General features: G+C 31.9%; 1 protein-coding gene across 1 annotated transcript; it reads left to right on the top strand.

Annotated features, from left to right (window-relative positions):
• The first annotated feature begins 14 nt into the window (after positions 1–14).
• Positions 15–16,396, top strand: LOC141659723 (uncharacterized). The gene is made up of 6 exons (XM_074466652.1): positions 15–144; positions 430–482; positions 12,748–15,299; positions 15,391–15,478; positions 15,602–15,761; positions 15,849–16,396. The coding sequence occupies exons 1-6, from the start codon at positions 15–17 to the stop codon at positions 16,394–16,396; spliced, it is 3,531 nt and encodes a 1,176-aa protein (XP_074322753.1).
• Positions 16,397–17,364: the final 968 nt, after the last annotated feature.

The raw sequence follows: 17,364 nt of genomic DNA, 5'->3' as shown, positions 1-17,364 counted from the left end.
AATTCAAAACATAGATGGAGAATAAATTTGATATGACTGACATGGGTAAGCTATCTTATTATTTGGGAATTGAGGTGCAACAAAGAGAAGGATATGTTCATCTTAAGCAGGTTGGTTATGCCAAGAATCTCCTCGAGAAAGCAGGTATGCTCGATTATAACTCTACTAAATACCCGATGGATCCAAAGGAAGTAATACACAAAGATAAGATGGAGTTTTGGTGGACGTGACTGAGACAAGAGTTTGATAGGTGGTCTGTCGTTCATACCAGGCCTGATCTGGCCCACTCAGTTGGTGTGATTAGCAGGTTTATGGAGTGACCCACACTGCTATATCAAAATGCTGCAAAGAGGGTTTTCAGATATGTAAAAGGCACAGTTGATTTTGGGTTAACCTACACAAGAGACAGTCGAAACAATGTACTCTCAGGATACTCGGACAACGATCTAGCTGGTAACGTGAAAGACAGAAAGAGTAGGGGGGTATGGTGTTCTATTTGAATGAGAGCCTCGTAACATGGGTGTCACAAAAGTAAAGATGCCTTGCTCTTTCATCTTGCGAGGCTGAATTCATGGCAGCCACTGCGGCTACTTGTCAAGCCATATAGTAGAAAAAGCTACTTGGTCAGATAACGGGAAAAGAAACAGGTTCTGTAACTATCTTAATTGAGAATAAATCTGTGATTGACTTGTCAAAAAACCCTTATTTCATGGCAAAAGTAAGCAAGTCGACATACGGTACCATTTTATAAGGGAATGCATTGAGAAAGGAGAGATCATTGTTAAGCATGTTCGCTCAGATGAACAAAGAGCTGACACTCTCATGAAAGCCCTCACCACTGTTAAGTATGAAAGGATAAGGAAATTGCTGGGAGTAGACGCGGGAACTCAGATGAACTCAGATTAAGGGAGAGCTTGTTGGATTTTAATCTGAGTTTGTGGGCTTTGTTGTTTGTTTGTCCTTGTTGATTGGGTTGATCTACAACTCTGGAGTCCATGTGTTGGACGTAGTCAATGTATTCGTGGAGTCTTTTTAGGTGTCTATTAGTTATGTTTGAATAATGAGTTGTAATAGGAAGTTAGTTGCCATGTTCTCCTAGTTTGTAGCCAAGTCATTTATTTCTGTTTATGCTTTTCTTATATATGTACGTAGCAGTCATATAATAAAGTTAACACTTAGCATACATTGTGTATTTTCCCAGTTATTTAATTAAACTCTAACAAGTTTGATTGAAGTGTATTCACTTATTCACAACATGTTTCACGTTATAGCGACTTATATTAATTTGTATTAACATAATTCTACGACACACTGGTGTAGTTAGAGTATTAGCATAGATTCGTGGAACACGCTACGTTACTTCTGAGTCGTGAATAACTAGGACGTTCTGGATGCGTTTGATCAAGAGAATTTTTAAATCACCATACTAAACCAAATCAAACATACCCATTATATCCCGTATAGGGTAGGGTTTGCAGATGATAAGATACATATCCATGTCCCTACTCCAAATAGTAAGGAAACTATTTTAGTGAAATCCTCGATTTAGTGTATGACAAATATATTGTATGATAAAAAAATATTAATAATGAAAATGATATATTCTAAGACAAATAAAAAAAACTAAGTAGCAAGGTTAAGAAACTTGTAAAGTGGATGGAGCAATACCTGAATTACAGATGTTCTTTAGTTGTAGATATAGTTATTTACACGGAGACAATTACACATACACAATACAAAAGAAACTCAATGGTCTAATCCGTTGGACACCACTAGACAAAGTCTCGACTACTCTAAAGCCCCAAGATGCACTATCTAATGTCATGTTCTATGTGAGATTTAAGGTATCTATATCCATACTCAGTTAATTAGTTCAAGTCCTACGTGGTCTACTTTTCCTACATTCCTGTATTTTCTTAGAATTAGATTCAAAACACCTAATATATTTTTCTAAAGACATCATTTGGTATCTGATGTGCCATTATACGACAACATATTGAGCTCAATATATGTGCTTCTTCGGTCTCTATCCGACACTCTCGAACTTTCCATAGTAGGCAACACTCAGAATCATATGACAATGTTGGTCGGAGACTATAAATTTTAACCTTCAACTTGAAAGTTATACCCTTATCACACTAAATGGAAGCTCTAAATTTAAACCATCATGCCTATATTTAAAACTTGACGCCTTAATACTATGTAAACACAAGCAAGTAGGCACAAACATAACTAAAAATATAGATCTTCATGTATTACACATATTACAAAGATATAGTATGTCAATTAAAAATATTAAAGATACAAAATGAAAAGTGTTTTCTTTTTAATGGTTAGGATTACACATATTACAAAGATATAGTATGTCACTAAAAAATGTTAAAGATACAAAATGAAAAGTGTTGTCTTTTTAATGGTTACGATTATATCATGAATGAATACATGTTAGTCGCTAAACACGCAATAATAATACACGCAAGAATACGAGTTCACAAGTTGTATAGAATCTTTTCTAGTTCATTCCCACAGAGACTGGCTTTGGTTAACTAATTGATTTATGCACTTAAGCAACAATGTATGGTTATTATTCAATGCTAAGACGATAACAAATTGAGGTTGTTTATAAATAAAAATTAAACTAACAAATACAACTAAGTGAATAAGATTGATTGAATTAATATATATAAAAAACATGCGATTCTAACTTCATTAGTTACTTCATGCAATAGCCTTATCTTTCTTAACCTTAGCATGCAATGGTGTTGACACTAATCAGACAACACGAAACTGATAAACGCCAACTTTCGTTGCACGAATACCATACTACCAGACATACACTGAAGACATAGAAGCTGAATAGACACCAATTATGTTGAGACCCTATATGTCTATAGAATTTGACAACATAACGGTTTAAGCACAAGTTATCTATCTTTATTCCATAGGGAAAGTAAGATGGTTAAAATTACATACGAATCATTTATAACAAATACATGAACCTATGCTAGCATGGAAAGTTCTAAATCCTTAAATTCACTTTCGCTTCATTAAGAATTAACACACTATCTTATAAGTTCGCGACACTCATAAGACGAATACACACAACCAATACTAGGTTATCATATAATCATCACATACTAAGGCATTGAAATAATTCAACTAAAGAAATTCATTAATAAATTTGCTAGAACCCCACGATAACGATTAGCCCATAATCGGACTCATCATCAACGTGGGTTCCGATAAAAGCATGGTATAATGAACGCAGTCTTTATAACGAATAAATAAAACCAAGTATGAAACAAGAGTAAGGTTCACAAATAAAAAAACTAGCATCCAAGTTATAACTTAGAACAAAGATTCACAAGTAAAAGCAAGATCTTCTTCGTCTTCGTTGAATCGTGCTAACACGGTCTTCTTACAGCTCTCCTTGATATGTCTTTGGCTTGATATCTTATTAAAAACGACCTAAAGTTTTTTATATAGGAGCCCTGATCAGCAAAAAAGTCCATAAATCAGTCTTCTATTCAAAAAAGGATTCTTGAAACCCGACCTGGCGCGGCCGCGCGCTTGATCAGCGCGGGCGCGCTAGCTCTCTGAAGTTCGGGCACGGCCGCGTGCTTGATCAGCGCGGGCGCGCTGGACTTGTGCCAAAACTTGACTGCTTCTTTTTCTTGCAGATTTGAGCCGGCTTTCCACGAGCTTTTATTACAACACAACCTTGACACCAAATTAGCACCAAAATAATGCTAATTCACCTGATTACCTATATAATGCCTGAAATGCAGAAACACTAAAAAACACGTCAAAATACTTAACAACTTGAGTACAAATACATCAATTCAAAGCTTATTAGATCATTACAAAGTATCATAAATGTCACTCAACATACCCCCAAACTTGAATCGATGATTGTCCTCAAAGAACAAGAACAAAAATGCATGAATGTAACTAATATGAATGCAACGATCCCAATAGAATAACTAAACCAATCAACGAGCAATATCTCAACAAATGCAGTTACTCACATAAAGATCAATCAAATCATACAAATCACCTTACAAAATAGAGACGTGCCTATGTGCAAATGCTTACATATATACTATCACAATAATCATGACTCACTGCTCAACAAGGCAATCGCAAGGTTATAAATAAAATAAAAAGTTCGACTCAAAATAACTTATAACACTTCAATTCTTATATTAGAGTTTTATACAGATTCATGCTTTTATTCAAACAAAACAAAACACATATGTTTATTTGATTGTGCAATGAGTGAGGTCCGCAAAAGACTTATACAATCGTACCCATGTAGCGAGCGTTAGGTTAGCGGATCCCAAACTATGAAAGCCTTAGGTCACTGGGCACAAAGTCCCCTAAGAACTTAATAACTCAAGTACTAAAGAGCCCACTCCTGATAAATTATACATAACACTTTTTTTTTCTTTTTTCCTTCTCTTTTTTTCTATTATTTTCTTTTCTTTTTTTCCAAATTTATGAACGAGTGTGTTTCTTTCCATCTCGCTCAACCCTAGACTACTCATATAAATGTGATAGACACATTAAACATAAAACAGCCGCATAAAGTGTGAACTTTTGCGTCTTCTTCTTTCAACAGATGAAAAAGGTTTTATGCATCTACTCATAACAGACTTATAAAAACAACAAACAGACGCAAAATGTTTACTTTATATTTCTATTCTAGTAGAATAGACATAAAATGTTCCTTTTTCAGAAAAATAATTTCTGAATTTAGCACCTGTAAATGCAAGCATACATTCTGATTTCTGCTCATCAAATATCAAATACAAGTTAAAATACATCTGAATCCCTACAATACAAAATTACCACCTGCACAAAATAGAGTTGTACTCTCATTTGACAGAAACAAACATTTTAAGTTGTTCCAAAAGTACAATGTTTTGCTACAAACCAACATTTTACCCCTAAATTAAAATAAATATATAGTGTTCCATCAGTCAAGAACTTGTTACAAGGTAATTCATAAAAAAAACAAGTTTTGGTTTTTATGAATGCGATCACCAGGAACTGGCAGCCCTCCAAGGCTTATCATGCTATATAATCCTATGTTCTTTAGTCGTTAGCACAACTTCTCTAGAATTGCACCTGTCTGTTCCAGTCAGTGCACCGCATTTGTTGAGAAATCTAACAACATTCACTCAAACGGCCTGCCTATTCTTGTGAATGAAATATTTATTTCTAGTATTCATAATCTCAAGAATATCAAAGCAGTTCCCGTTACAAAAAAAACTGAGAATTTTAAGCATTCTAAAATGAGTACTTTTTAGAAGAACTGAAGAATTTACTATGGTAAAGTCAACTGAAAGAATAACAAAATTAGCATGCTCTTACCGATGAGGTATAAAAATTAAACAAATTATCTAAGTAGTAAAATCAAGTATCATTAATCTAACAAGGAATAAAAAAACTAAACACCTAAACCATACATTGTCATATCTGGGGCCTCTAATTTATTTAAAAATTAAATAATTTTCTACCTAGAAACTGAAATCACCAAATAAAAGTATAACACTACAAAAAAAGGCCTAAATACAACCACCCAAAAAATGGTTGTATTTAGTTAAATACAACCGGATTCGGTTGTATATAACTAAATACAACCATTTTTTGGACCGTTCACAAATGCTCGAGTTATATTTAGTAAATCGGTCATATTTAGTATATGGGGCGGCTAAACTCAACCGGTTAAATTCGACCGTAAACGGTCGAATTTGTTTTTCACCTAAAATTTGAAAATCCCGCCAAAAATTTTGAATTTTTTAAATAAATTTAAAAAGTCCGCCTAAAATATAAATTTGACCGTATATGGTTGAAAATATTGTTCTAAATTTAACTAAATGCGGTTGAATTAACGAGCACCAGCTTCAAAATATCCGGCCACCATTCCGACAACTCCGATGTTGCCAAAAATTGGATTTTTCGGTTTATTTTTACACACCAAATTAGTCTACATCGTTCCTCCAATCCAAAAATGAACCCAACAATGATATATCAATGTTATAATTCATTTTCCGATCAAAATAGTTATTTTTTCGGCCAAACTCAAAATCGTGAAATTCGATGATTAATATCACAAAACAGAGCTAATAACGTATACAATCGATTATCAATAATTATATTAACATAAAACAATTATCAAGAACAAAAGAAGGAATCAAAAATCATATCAAATTCGATCTTACACAAATTTCAAGTTTTCACTTCGAAATTTTCATATACATACTCCTCCAACATTCTTAAACACAAACCCATAATCAAAAACGAAATTAAAACAAAAAATTTCGAAGACCCACCTAATTTTTTTTCGGAAAATAAAGATAAAAGATGGATTTGGGATGCATGTGTTTATATGAGTTGTTGAAAAATGAAGGAGAAGGGGATTGTTAAACGAAGAAAAGGAGGTTGGCTGGAAAAAGAAAGAAGTTAGCCGGAAAAAAAGAAGGAAGAAAGAGGAAGGGGAGGAGAGGAAAGGAAAGGGGAGGGGAGGGGAGGGGAGGGGAGAAAGTGACAGATGGGATGGGGGTGAGGGGTGGGGGGGTGTTGTGGGGTGGGGAGGTTTGGGGTTTATTTTAATATATAGTTTTATTTTTATAGAATGCAAAGTAACCGTTAGATAATTTTGTAAGTGGGTCAAGTTGGTGCGTTGGATCTAAATCACGCGGATCGCTGATATTGCACTAAATTTAACTGTCATCGGTTGTATTTAGGAGTGTGAATTTATATTTGTTCCACTTAGTTTTACATTAAGAAAATTAAAATTATAATACTATGATTATTTAATCATTTGATTATAAAATAATATATTGTTATAAAATATTATAATATATTTTAACAACTAGTTATTGTACTAAAAAAATGGAATGATGATTTTGGTTGATTTAACATAAAAACCACGAAAAATAGTTTGCGGTATAATTTAGGATTATAATTCATTTCTAAAAAAAAGTGTAATTTGTTAATCTTTTTCTTAAAATATTATAATTTTATATTTTATTTTAAAAACTAATTATTTTAATAAAAAATATTGAAATTATAATTTGATTGATTTTATGATAAATTCTCTTAACAAAAGTGTGCGGTGAAAATTAGAAATATGTTTAATTATACCTTCTTTGTTAAAATAATCGAGATCCGACTATACGGATCTCAAGATCTGTATATATTAGTGATATGACAAAAAAATTTAGAAAAAAAAGTAAATATATTTATTTTACCTTTTTAATAGTCAACTAGTAGTTTGACCCGTACTTGTAACTAGTGTTTAATCCCATATTCATGTTTCGATTTTTTAAAATATATTTTTAAATGATCCAACCGTACGGATGTCAAGATCTGTATATTTTAGTGATATGACAAAAAAATTAGAAAAAAATAAATATATTTGGTTTGCCTTTTCAATAGTCAAATGTTAGTTTGACGAGTACTTCTTACTAGTGTTTAATCCCATATTGATGTTTGGATTTTTTTACAAATATTTATGAATGATCCAACCGTACGGATGTCAAGATCTGTATATTTTAGTGATATGACAAAAATTTTAGAAAAAAATAAATATATTTGGTTTGCCTTTTTAATAGTCAACTAGTAGTTTGACCAGTACTTCTAACTAGTGTTTAATCCCATATTTATGTTTCCATTTGTTAAAACATATTTTTGAATGATCCAACCTACGGATGTTAAGACCTGTATATTTTAATGATATGACAAAAAAATTATAAAAAACTAAATATGTCTGGTTTGACTTTTTAATAGCCAAATTGTAGTTTAACAGGTACTTCTTACTAGTGTTTAATCCCATATTGATGTTTTGAATTTTTTCAAAAAATTTATGAATGATCCAACTGTACGGATGTCAAGATCTGTATATTTTAGTGATATTACAAAAATTTTAGAAAAAAATAAATATATTTGGTTTGCATTTTTAATAGTCAACTAGTAGTGTGACTAGTACTTCTAACTAGTATTTAATCACATATTTATGTTTCGATTTTTTAAAACATATTTTTAAATGATCCTACCATACGGATGTAACACCTGTATATTTTAGTGATATGACAAAAACTTTATAAAAAAATAAATATATCTGGTTTGACTTTATAATAGTCAAATTGCAGTTTGACCAGTACTTCTTACTAGTGTTTAATCCCATATTGATGTTTGGATTTTTTTACAAATATTTATGAATGATCCAACCGTACGCATGTCAAGATGTGTATATTTTAGTGATATGGAAAAAATTTTAGAAAAAAATAAATATATTTGGTTTGTTTTTTTAGTAGTCAACTAGTAGTTTAAACAGTACTTCTAACTAGTGTTTAATCCCATATTTATGTTTCGATTTTTTAAAATATATTTTTGAATGATCCAACCATACCGATGTAAGACCTGTATATTTTAGTGATATGACAAAAAAATTATAAAAATATAAATATATCTGGTTTGACTTTTTAATAGTCAAATTGTAGTTTGACCGGTACTTCTTACGAGTATTTAATCCCATATTGATGTTTTAATTTTTTTAAAAATATTTATGAATGATCCAACCATACAGATGTCAAGATCTGTATATTTTAGTGATATGACAAAAAATTTATAAAAAAATAAATATATCTGGTTTCCCTTTTTAATAATCAAATGGTAGTTTGACCAGTACTTCTTACTAGTATTTAATCCCATATTGATATTTTGATTTTTTTAAAAATATTTATGAATGATCCAACCGTACGGATGTCAAGATCTGTATATTTTAGTGATACGACAAAAAAATAGAAAAAATAAATATATTTGGTTTGCCTTTTTAATAGTCACCTAGTAGTTTGACCAGTACTTCTAACTAGTGTTTAATCACATATTTATGTTTTGAATTTTTAAAACATATTTTTGAATGATCCAACCGTATGGATGTTAAGATCTGTATATTTTAGTGATATGACAAAAAATTAGAAAAAAATAAATATATTTGATTTGCCTTTTTAATAGTCAAATGGTAGTTTGACTATTACTTCTTATTAGTGTTTAATCTCATACATATATTTCGAATTTTTAAAACATAATTTTGAATGATCCAACGGTACGGATGTCAAGATCTGTATATTTTAGGGATATGACAAAAATTTTAGAAAAAAATAAATATATTTGGTTTTCCTTTTTAATAGTCAACTACTAGTTGACTATTAAAATAGTAAACCAAATATATTTAATTTTTTCTAAAAAATTTATCATGTCACTAAAATATATTGATACTGACATCCTTAAGGTTGGATAATTCATAAATATTTTTTACAAAATTGAAACATCAGTATGAGACTAAACAATAGTAAGAAGTACTGGTGAAACTAATAGTTTACTGTTAAAATAGGAAACCAAATACATTTATTTTTTTCTAAAATATCATATTACTAAAATATATTGATCTTGACATTTGTAAGAAGTACCAGTCTAAAATAATTGAAATAGTTAAATATATGTAAAAATAATAAAAAGTTAATTACAAGATCTAGGATGAATATATTATTACTGTCTATTTACGTATTTTAGCAATATTATAAATAATAATTTTATTTTTCTGGTTTTTTTTCAAAAAATTTATTTTAATTTTTTTTTTTTAATTTTGAGCTGATATTTGGCTCCAATTTTCCCCTCTAATTTTCATTGGCGGGAAAGTTCCCTCCAATTTTTTTGATGTGGCTAAATTCAAGTGAAATCAGTCATATTTATAAACAGTTGTATTCAGGCGGTTCCATTTAGGAGGGGCGGCTAAATATAACCTTTTAGAGTTGTAATAGATGTTGGTTGTAATTATCGAGTTGTATTTAGGCGGGGCAAAAATAGACCGAATTCGGTTGAATTAAATAGAGCGGCTAAATTCAACCGTTTCCGGTTGTACTTATATTCAGCTGTATTTAGTCGGTTGTATTTGTTTCAAAATTCAACCGCCTAAATACAACCGTTTTTAAATATGACTGATTTCGGTTGAATTTAGGCGCGCCTCTTAAATTCAACCAGATATGGTTGTATGTAATCGCGGTTGTATTTATCCAGTTGTATTTAGTCTTGTTTTCTTGTAGTCTAAGCATGTCATATGAGCTAGTAGAACTCTGGTATAAGCATTCACATCTATTCTGACAATTTAGCACTATATACTTGTACATATACTTGGAAACCAAATTAACATAAAGAATCATTAATCTAGTCAGCTCGAAAAACCAATAGGTTATACTTACAACAATGTTTGGATGGGAAAGGTTTTTTAAAAGTTTTACTTCATCATTAAGCTCCTTTATATGTGCATACTTGTACTAATTAACAGGTGCAGAAATCCAGAAACAGTCACGGGATAATTTGACATGTATATCAAGCAATAAATGTAGAAAAACAAAAGCAATTAGGAATAATCAAAAATTCCAAATGGATATGAATTATTAAGTTCAGCAAAGGAGAAAAACAAGAAAGACCTTATACAAAAGTATTGTTGACATTTTATAGTTGAATTTGCATTCTAATTAAAATCAGCAAGTTCTAGCTATTTCCCTAGGAAAGGTAAGTCACATGGTACTTTGGGTTGGCCACGTGGTACACCAAACCAGAAGATCATATGTACCTAAGTTTTTACCACTTGAAAACACAATTATGATGTCATATGAGTTGCCTTTTGCAATCAGGGATAACTTCAATATTAAACCGATCATATTATCACTCGATACGATACACTCTAAATGCTAAATAATAGAGATGCTACTAAACAATATAGATATCTTTTGTAAAATGAGAGAAAGAAGATAACTAAATTCTAAAACCAAGCTGGTCATGGGATATAGGTTGGGGTTTTAGCTTAGTGGTAGTCAATTCCTCCCTCCCCTGTAATTGTAAAACTAGGAAAAATATAACCACCAAGTTGACCTGGACCTATAACTAATGAAGACTCAGGTTAAAGTGTTAAACCAATATTCATAATCCAAAACAATTAATAGTAGTCAAGTCTCTTTTAGATACAATTGATATTGATCCACCAACCTTTAATAGAGAACAGACAAGTGAAACTAGCAAAATTAATAATTTTCAATTGTAATATCAAATTTTACAATACATAACCCAACATCATAAAGCAACCAACTACTTGAACCTATCAATTGACCAACATCTAAATAATAATAAAGCTTACTTACAATTCATTACTCTGATACTTTAAAACAAGTACATCGGAAAACAAAAATAAATTAAATAAAAACCCAAAAAAAATGAAAACTAAAAAATCAATTCTAAGATTCATAAATTGGAAAAAACAACATATCTACATTTTAGACAAATACAAGTTGGTGTAAACCTCAACATAAAGTAAAGACAAGAAATATATTATATACCTGACCCGCATCTAGCAAAAGAATTCATTCACAATCAATAATTTGTATTTAGCCTATGAGCAATTTTGTGCATCATGCAGAATTTAAATTCTCCACCAAAGTTTTTTGGATAAGTGCATCAGTCCTAACACCAAAAACTGCTTCCTTCATCGACAACAAGAATTTTTGATCTACGAAGCAATGCTTGAGCAAGACTTAGTAGTTGTATATGCTCAACACTGAAATTTTCCCCTGCCTCCGAATCCTTGACAAGGTTAAGGAAATAAAAAACTCTTAGTTGAAGCAAAGATAAAACAGAGTAGGTATATAAAATCACTACAAGAAAACAAGGGTAAATTTGACCGGATAAATATGACTGCGGCTAAATTTGACCGACGCTGGTCATATTTATGGTCAACTTACATATATAATTGGTCATACTTAAATTTGACTGCCGGCGGTCAAATTTAATGTCAACCAGCATTCTAAACCTGGTCAAGAATTAAATATGACCGATGAAAGTCAATTTTATTATCGGTCACATTTAATCGGTCATATTTAGTTTTTAACATTGCCAAAAATTGGAGGGAAATTTCCCGCCATGGCGGCCAAAATTGAGCGGAACAAATATGACCGAGGTCGGTCATATTTATGCTTGGCCATAAAAAAAATGGCGCCAAAATTCCCGCCAAAACTAAGAGAAATTATCAGGAACCAAATTTGACTGAAGTCGGTCATAACTAAGTTTGACTGTCATCGGTCAATTTTGTTATTAACTATTTTTTAGGCAAATTTTAATAATTTATTAAATTTGACTGCCTTACCGTTGCTTTGGTCGTATTTATAAATATGACCGCAGTCGGTCATATTTATAATTATGACCGCCCTCGGTCAAATTTACCCGTTTTAGATCTGATACCTTCTGCTTCTTTTCTAAACTTTCCTTTCTTTACTAAACTTTCTCCTCTCATTTTGCCTTCTTCTTCCACCATAACTCCACCCTTTGTACACCATAACTCCACCCTTTGTCCTCATTTTTCATGAGATCTAATTAATCATCAAGTAAGTTTCATTCCTTAACTTTTGCATTTAATTAATTTTACTTTCTTAACATAGTATGGAGCTATTATTTGGTTGTACACATGTGTATGTATTTTTGGGGATTCCTAATTTATTGATGAAATTAGTGTTATTATTAGCTGTGAACCATGATTATAGTTAATTGAACTTTTATGGTGAGTATTAATATAAATTATAATGGTAGCCAATTTATCGATTTGTTTAATATAAATTGATTATTTATGATCTATTTATATTTATGTTAATTTGCATTTAACTCACATCACGTATGTATAATTTGTAGATGACATCTGATCGTAGTTGGGTTGGTCATAATCGGTACAACGATTTGAAGTATTTAACAGAAGAGTACAAAAATGGCGTGGATGATTTTATTAAATTTGCATGTGATCATCTTGATCCTAGAGATGGAGGGCTAATAAGATGTCCATGTAACGATTGTGTAAATAAGTACTTCAAGGATCCTAGTGCGGTGAAAGTTGATTTATACCTTAATGGTATTATGGAATGGTATACTAGATGGGATTTGCATGGGGAAAGGGATATGCCTCGAGGTGATACCAATACAAGTTCTCATAATATTCATTATAATGATGAGGATATGTATGATGCTCGTGATATGCTAAGAGATTTTGCAGATGCAAATCGACATTTTGAGAATTTTGTGGAAGAACCAAATACAAAAGCAAAAGAATTTTACGAGATGGTCGAGAATGCTTCTGAGCCAATATATCCAAACAATCCGAATTTCACAACATTGTCATTTGTTAACAAGCTACTTCATTGGAAACACAAGCATAATTGTACTAATAGTGGCTTTGATGAGTTGATTCACCTTTTTGGATCGGTATTGCCCGTTGATCATAAATTGCCTCGGAACTACTATGACGTGCGAAAGATGATAAGAGGATTGCATATGGAATATGAAAAAATTGATGCTTGCGAGAATGATTGCATGTTGTTTTACAAAGAAAATAGAAACAAGACACATTGTGATATATGCACTACAAGTCGATACAAGGAGCAAAAGGATCCAAAGAAAAATAAAATCCCACGAAAGATCTTGCGATACTTTCCTCTTACCCAAAGGTTGCAGCATTTATTCATGAATAAGAAGACTGCAGAAGATATGAGGTGGCACCACAATAGGGTCAAAGTTGATGGTCAATTATGTCATCCGGCGGATGGAGATGAGTGGAAACAATTTGATCGTAGATTTCCAAACTTTTCAAAAGAGATTCGGAATGTCAGACTTGGCCTCTCTAGTGATGGATTTGACCCTTTCCGTGATTCACACGCTAGGGAATATACTGTTTGGCCTGTGGTTGTAGTAGTTTACAACCTTCCTCCATCTATGTGCACGAAAGCTCCCTACATGTTTATGCCTCTTCTGATTCCTGGGCCGAATGATCCAACAAAAGATCTTCATGTTTACCTCCGACCATTGATTGATGAATTGAAAATATTATGGCGCACCGGAGCAGAAACTTATGATAGGTTTTCTTGTACAAATTTTATGATGAAGGCGGCATTAATGTGGACAATCAGTGACTTTCCTGCACTTGGAATGCTTAGTGGGTGGTCCACAAAGGGGAAGTTGGCATGTCATATTTGTATGGGACAAGTAAAAGCCAATCAACTAAAGCATGGTGGTAAGCCTAGTTTTTATGGAACTGCTCGATATTTCTTAGAACCGGATGACCCGTTGAGAAGGTTTACAAAGTTTGGAAGAACTGAAGCACATTCAGTTACATATCGTTATCCAGGATCACTAGTAAGGAGTCTTTGTGAGGATACGCAGTTTCCTCCTTCAGGAAAGACATCTTGGAGAAAACCGAGGGACTATGGTATGACACATAATTGGACTCACTTTTCTCCATTTTTTGAGCTTCCATATTGGGAGACACTCACTCTTCGTCACAACATTGATGTCATGCATACCGAAAAAAATGTTTTTGAGAACATATTTTTTACAATGATTGGTGACACTAAGAAAATGAAAGACAATAGAAAAGCAAGAGAAGATTGTAAAGAACTAGGTGTGCATCGTGAATTGTGGATTCAAGATGATGGTACAATGCCAAATGCCCCATATGTGCTTTCCAGGGATCAACTTCTTAAGTTGTTTAGATGGATTTACACACTTCAGCTTCCTGATGGGTACGCCTCTAATATATCCAGGTGTGTTAATTTTGAAACAAAATCTATTCACGGAATGAAGTCGCATGATTGTCATATTTTTATGCAAAAATTGTTGCCTATGATTTGTCGTGACTTACTACCTAGGCATGTAGCGGATGTTCTTATTGAGTTATCTAACTTCTTCCAAGATTTATGTTCTTCAACTCTAAAGTACGGTGATTTGGAAAAAATGGAGAAGGACATAGCGAGAATCATGTCAAAACTTGATGTCATGTACACTCCAAGTTTTTTTGATCCGATGGAGCATTTGCCACTACATTTGGCTACAGAGTGTAAATTGGGTGGCCCGTGTAATTTTCGATGGATGTATTTTGTTGAAAGATATTTGCACATTTTGAAGTTGAAAGTTAGAAACAAAGCTCGAGTCGAGGGTTCAATAGCCGAACGATATATTGAGGAGGAGGGTGTACACTTTTGCTCATTATACTTTGATTCTAAAATTGCAACCATGCATAATCGACTTCGTCGAAATGAGGCACCCCGACAATCTCATGATCCCAATTTGTTGGAAGTTTACACATATCCAACGCTACCCGGTCTACGGAATAGAGATAGAATCTTGAGTGATGATGAACATAGACTTGTAACGTACTATGTTCTTATCAACTCACCCGAGGTTGGAAAATATTTGCGGTAAGATATTTATTTTGACCATCTTTACACAATCATGATAACTTTCTTATTCAATTTACTAATCTAATTTAATGTTTAGTGGATTTCATAGGTTGGTGCAAAAACAATACCCGCACTACAATGATGCCGAAAAAGATCAATTTCAAAAAGATAATTTTTTGGATTGGTTCGAAAGAAGGGTAAATTTTAAATATATAAATGTGTGTATATTTTTATGTGTGCAAAAATATATATATATATATACATATACACACAAGTTTATTCATGTACTTGTGTAATTTTTGTTATGTACAATATTTTAGGTACAAGATGATGGAGAGCTCAAGGACAAATTTATAGATTTAATAAGAGGTCCTATTTATAAAGTTGAATCTTATAAAACATGCAAGTGCAATGGTTATAAATTTGCTTATGCAAATTCTAATGAGCTCACATCATCAAATTCCGGTGTAGTTGTAATTGGTGAGAAATTTTATATAATCATAAAATTTAGGTTGAATTTGGTCTTCATTATGTATAAATCCAATTTTGACACATTTTAAATTATAGGGACTTCTTACAAAGAAAGTCATGGAAATAATTACGGGAGACTACAAGAAGTTCTAAAGCTTCGATATCGCAATGGGCATGAAAGTGTCGTCTTCAAATGTCATTGGTTTGATCATACAAGACATGTCAAAATTGATAGAAATCGGATGATAACCGTAGATGTTAAATCGAAGCTAAATGCCGAAGATGTGTTTGTGTTGGCTAGCCAAGCTCATCAAGTATATTATGCCCCAAATATTGCAAATCCAAAGTCATCATGGTATACTATCCTAACAACAAAGAGCCGGCAAGTCGATGAAAGCGTGACATCTAGAGAAGAAAATATATTCAATGATGATGCTTTTCAAAATGAAGAATCAAATGCTTCATCTTCACATGTGGAAAGAGTGGTCGTTGATGATCCGATAAATTTCTTTATTGACTTGACAATGTTTGAAAATAATCATTTCGTGGATGACTATGAAGAAGAACAAAATGCGAGAAATAAAGAAAATCAAAATGAAGACATGAACATTGATGATGGAAGTGATAACGATGATTTGACATAGTTCAATTGTTTTCTAGTTAATTTGTACCAATGCGGATATTAGTAGGACATTTTTCATGAATTTTAATACATTCCGTAAATTTGATATTTACTTATTTTAATTAAATTTACTATATTTCATGATTTTTATTCATATTTAGAACTTTGTAATGTTTAAATTGTATTATTTTGGAAACAGGAAAAATTGGGCAGTAGCTACTGGAAGTTAAACTGAAGCCTCAAATTATATGACCGGGTTCGGTCAAAATTAAATGACACGGGAAAAATTCACTCGACGCGGTCATATTAAGCCTGTATATAAATTTTTTTTATAACATTTTGTTGACTTCACCATCCATTATCTCCCTAAACAGCGCCGCACAGAAATACTAGGGTTTTATCTCTCAGACTTCAAATTCTCCAAAAACTTAGCCAACGAAGCCAAAAAGCTCATTCAAATGAAGCGAAACTTAGCAATCACGGTGGTAATGTTTTGAGAAACTATTATCCATTTAGGGTTTTGTATATTTTGGGTATTTTGGTGATTAACATTTGATTACGGTTGTCTATTCTCCTTTTTGGATAATTATTTTGTTCTATTGATGATTTAATTGTGTTTATTTGATATTTTCATCACTTTTTTGTATGTGTGGGTTTAAAGTTTGAATCTCTATTTTCCACCCTTAAATCTGTATTTTCTGTTAATGTTTGTGTTATCTTATTATGTTTGGTTATAAACAAACTAAAATTTAGTCTTTTTTATCAGCTGTTATGTATTTGTTAGGTATAATTTTCTTATTATGTTATGTTTGTGTTATCTTATTGTGATACTAAGCAGTACTCTGTCTCTTTTCTTAATTTGAGCTTAAGATTGAATTTATGTATTTGTGTCTAATTTTTTTTATCTTAACATGTTCTATAAATTAGTTTTGATATTTGTTGTTTTTTTTTAATATATCCAGGTTGGTAGGTGTAGTTTTTTGTTGATTC

Source organism: Apium graveolens, chromosome 5 (genome assembly GCF_009905375.1).
Source record: "Apium graveolens cultivar Ventura chromosome 5, ASM990537v1, whole genome shotgun sequence".
NCBI lineage: Eukaryota > Viridiplantae > Streptophyta > Magnoliopsida > Apiales > Apiaceae > Apium > Apium graveolens.
Note: the sequence above shows the minus strand (reverse complement) of the source record. Positions and strands in the feature narration are given on the sequence as shown.

What these genes read in the sequence shown, in the direction of transcription:
- LOC141659723 (XM_074466652.1), top strand. Translation starts at nt 15, where the DNA reads ATGGAGAATAAATTTGATATGACTGACATGGGTAAGCTATCTTATTAT. An exon ending in GAATCTCCTCGAGAAAGCAG is followed by an intron (nt 145 to 429) that starts GTATGCTCGATT and finishes ATGTACTCTCAG; the next exon opens with GATACTCGGACAACGATCTA. An exon ending in TGGATTGGTTCGAAAGAAGG is followed by an intron (nt 15,479 to 15,601) that starts GTAAATTTTAAA and finishes ACAATATTTTAG; the next exon opens with GTACAAGATGATGGAGAGCT.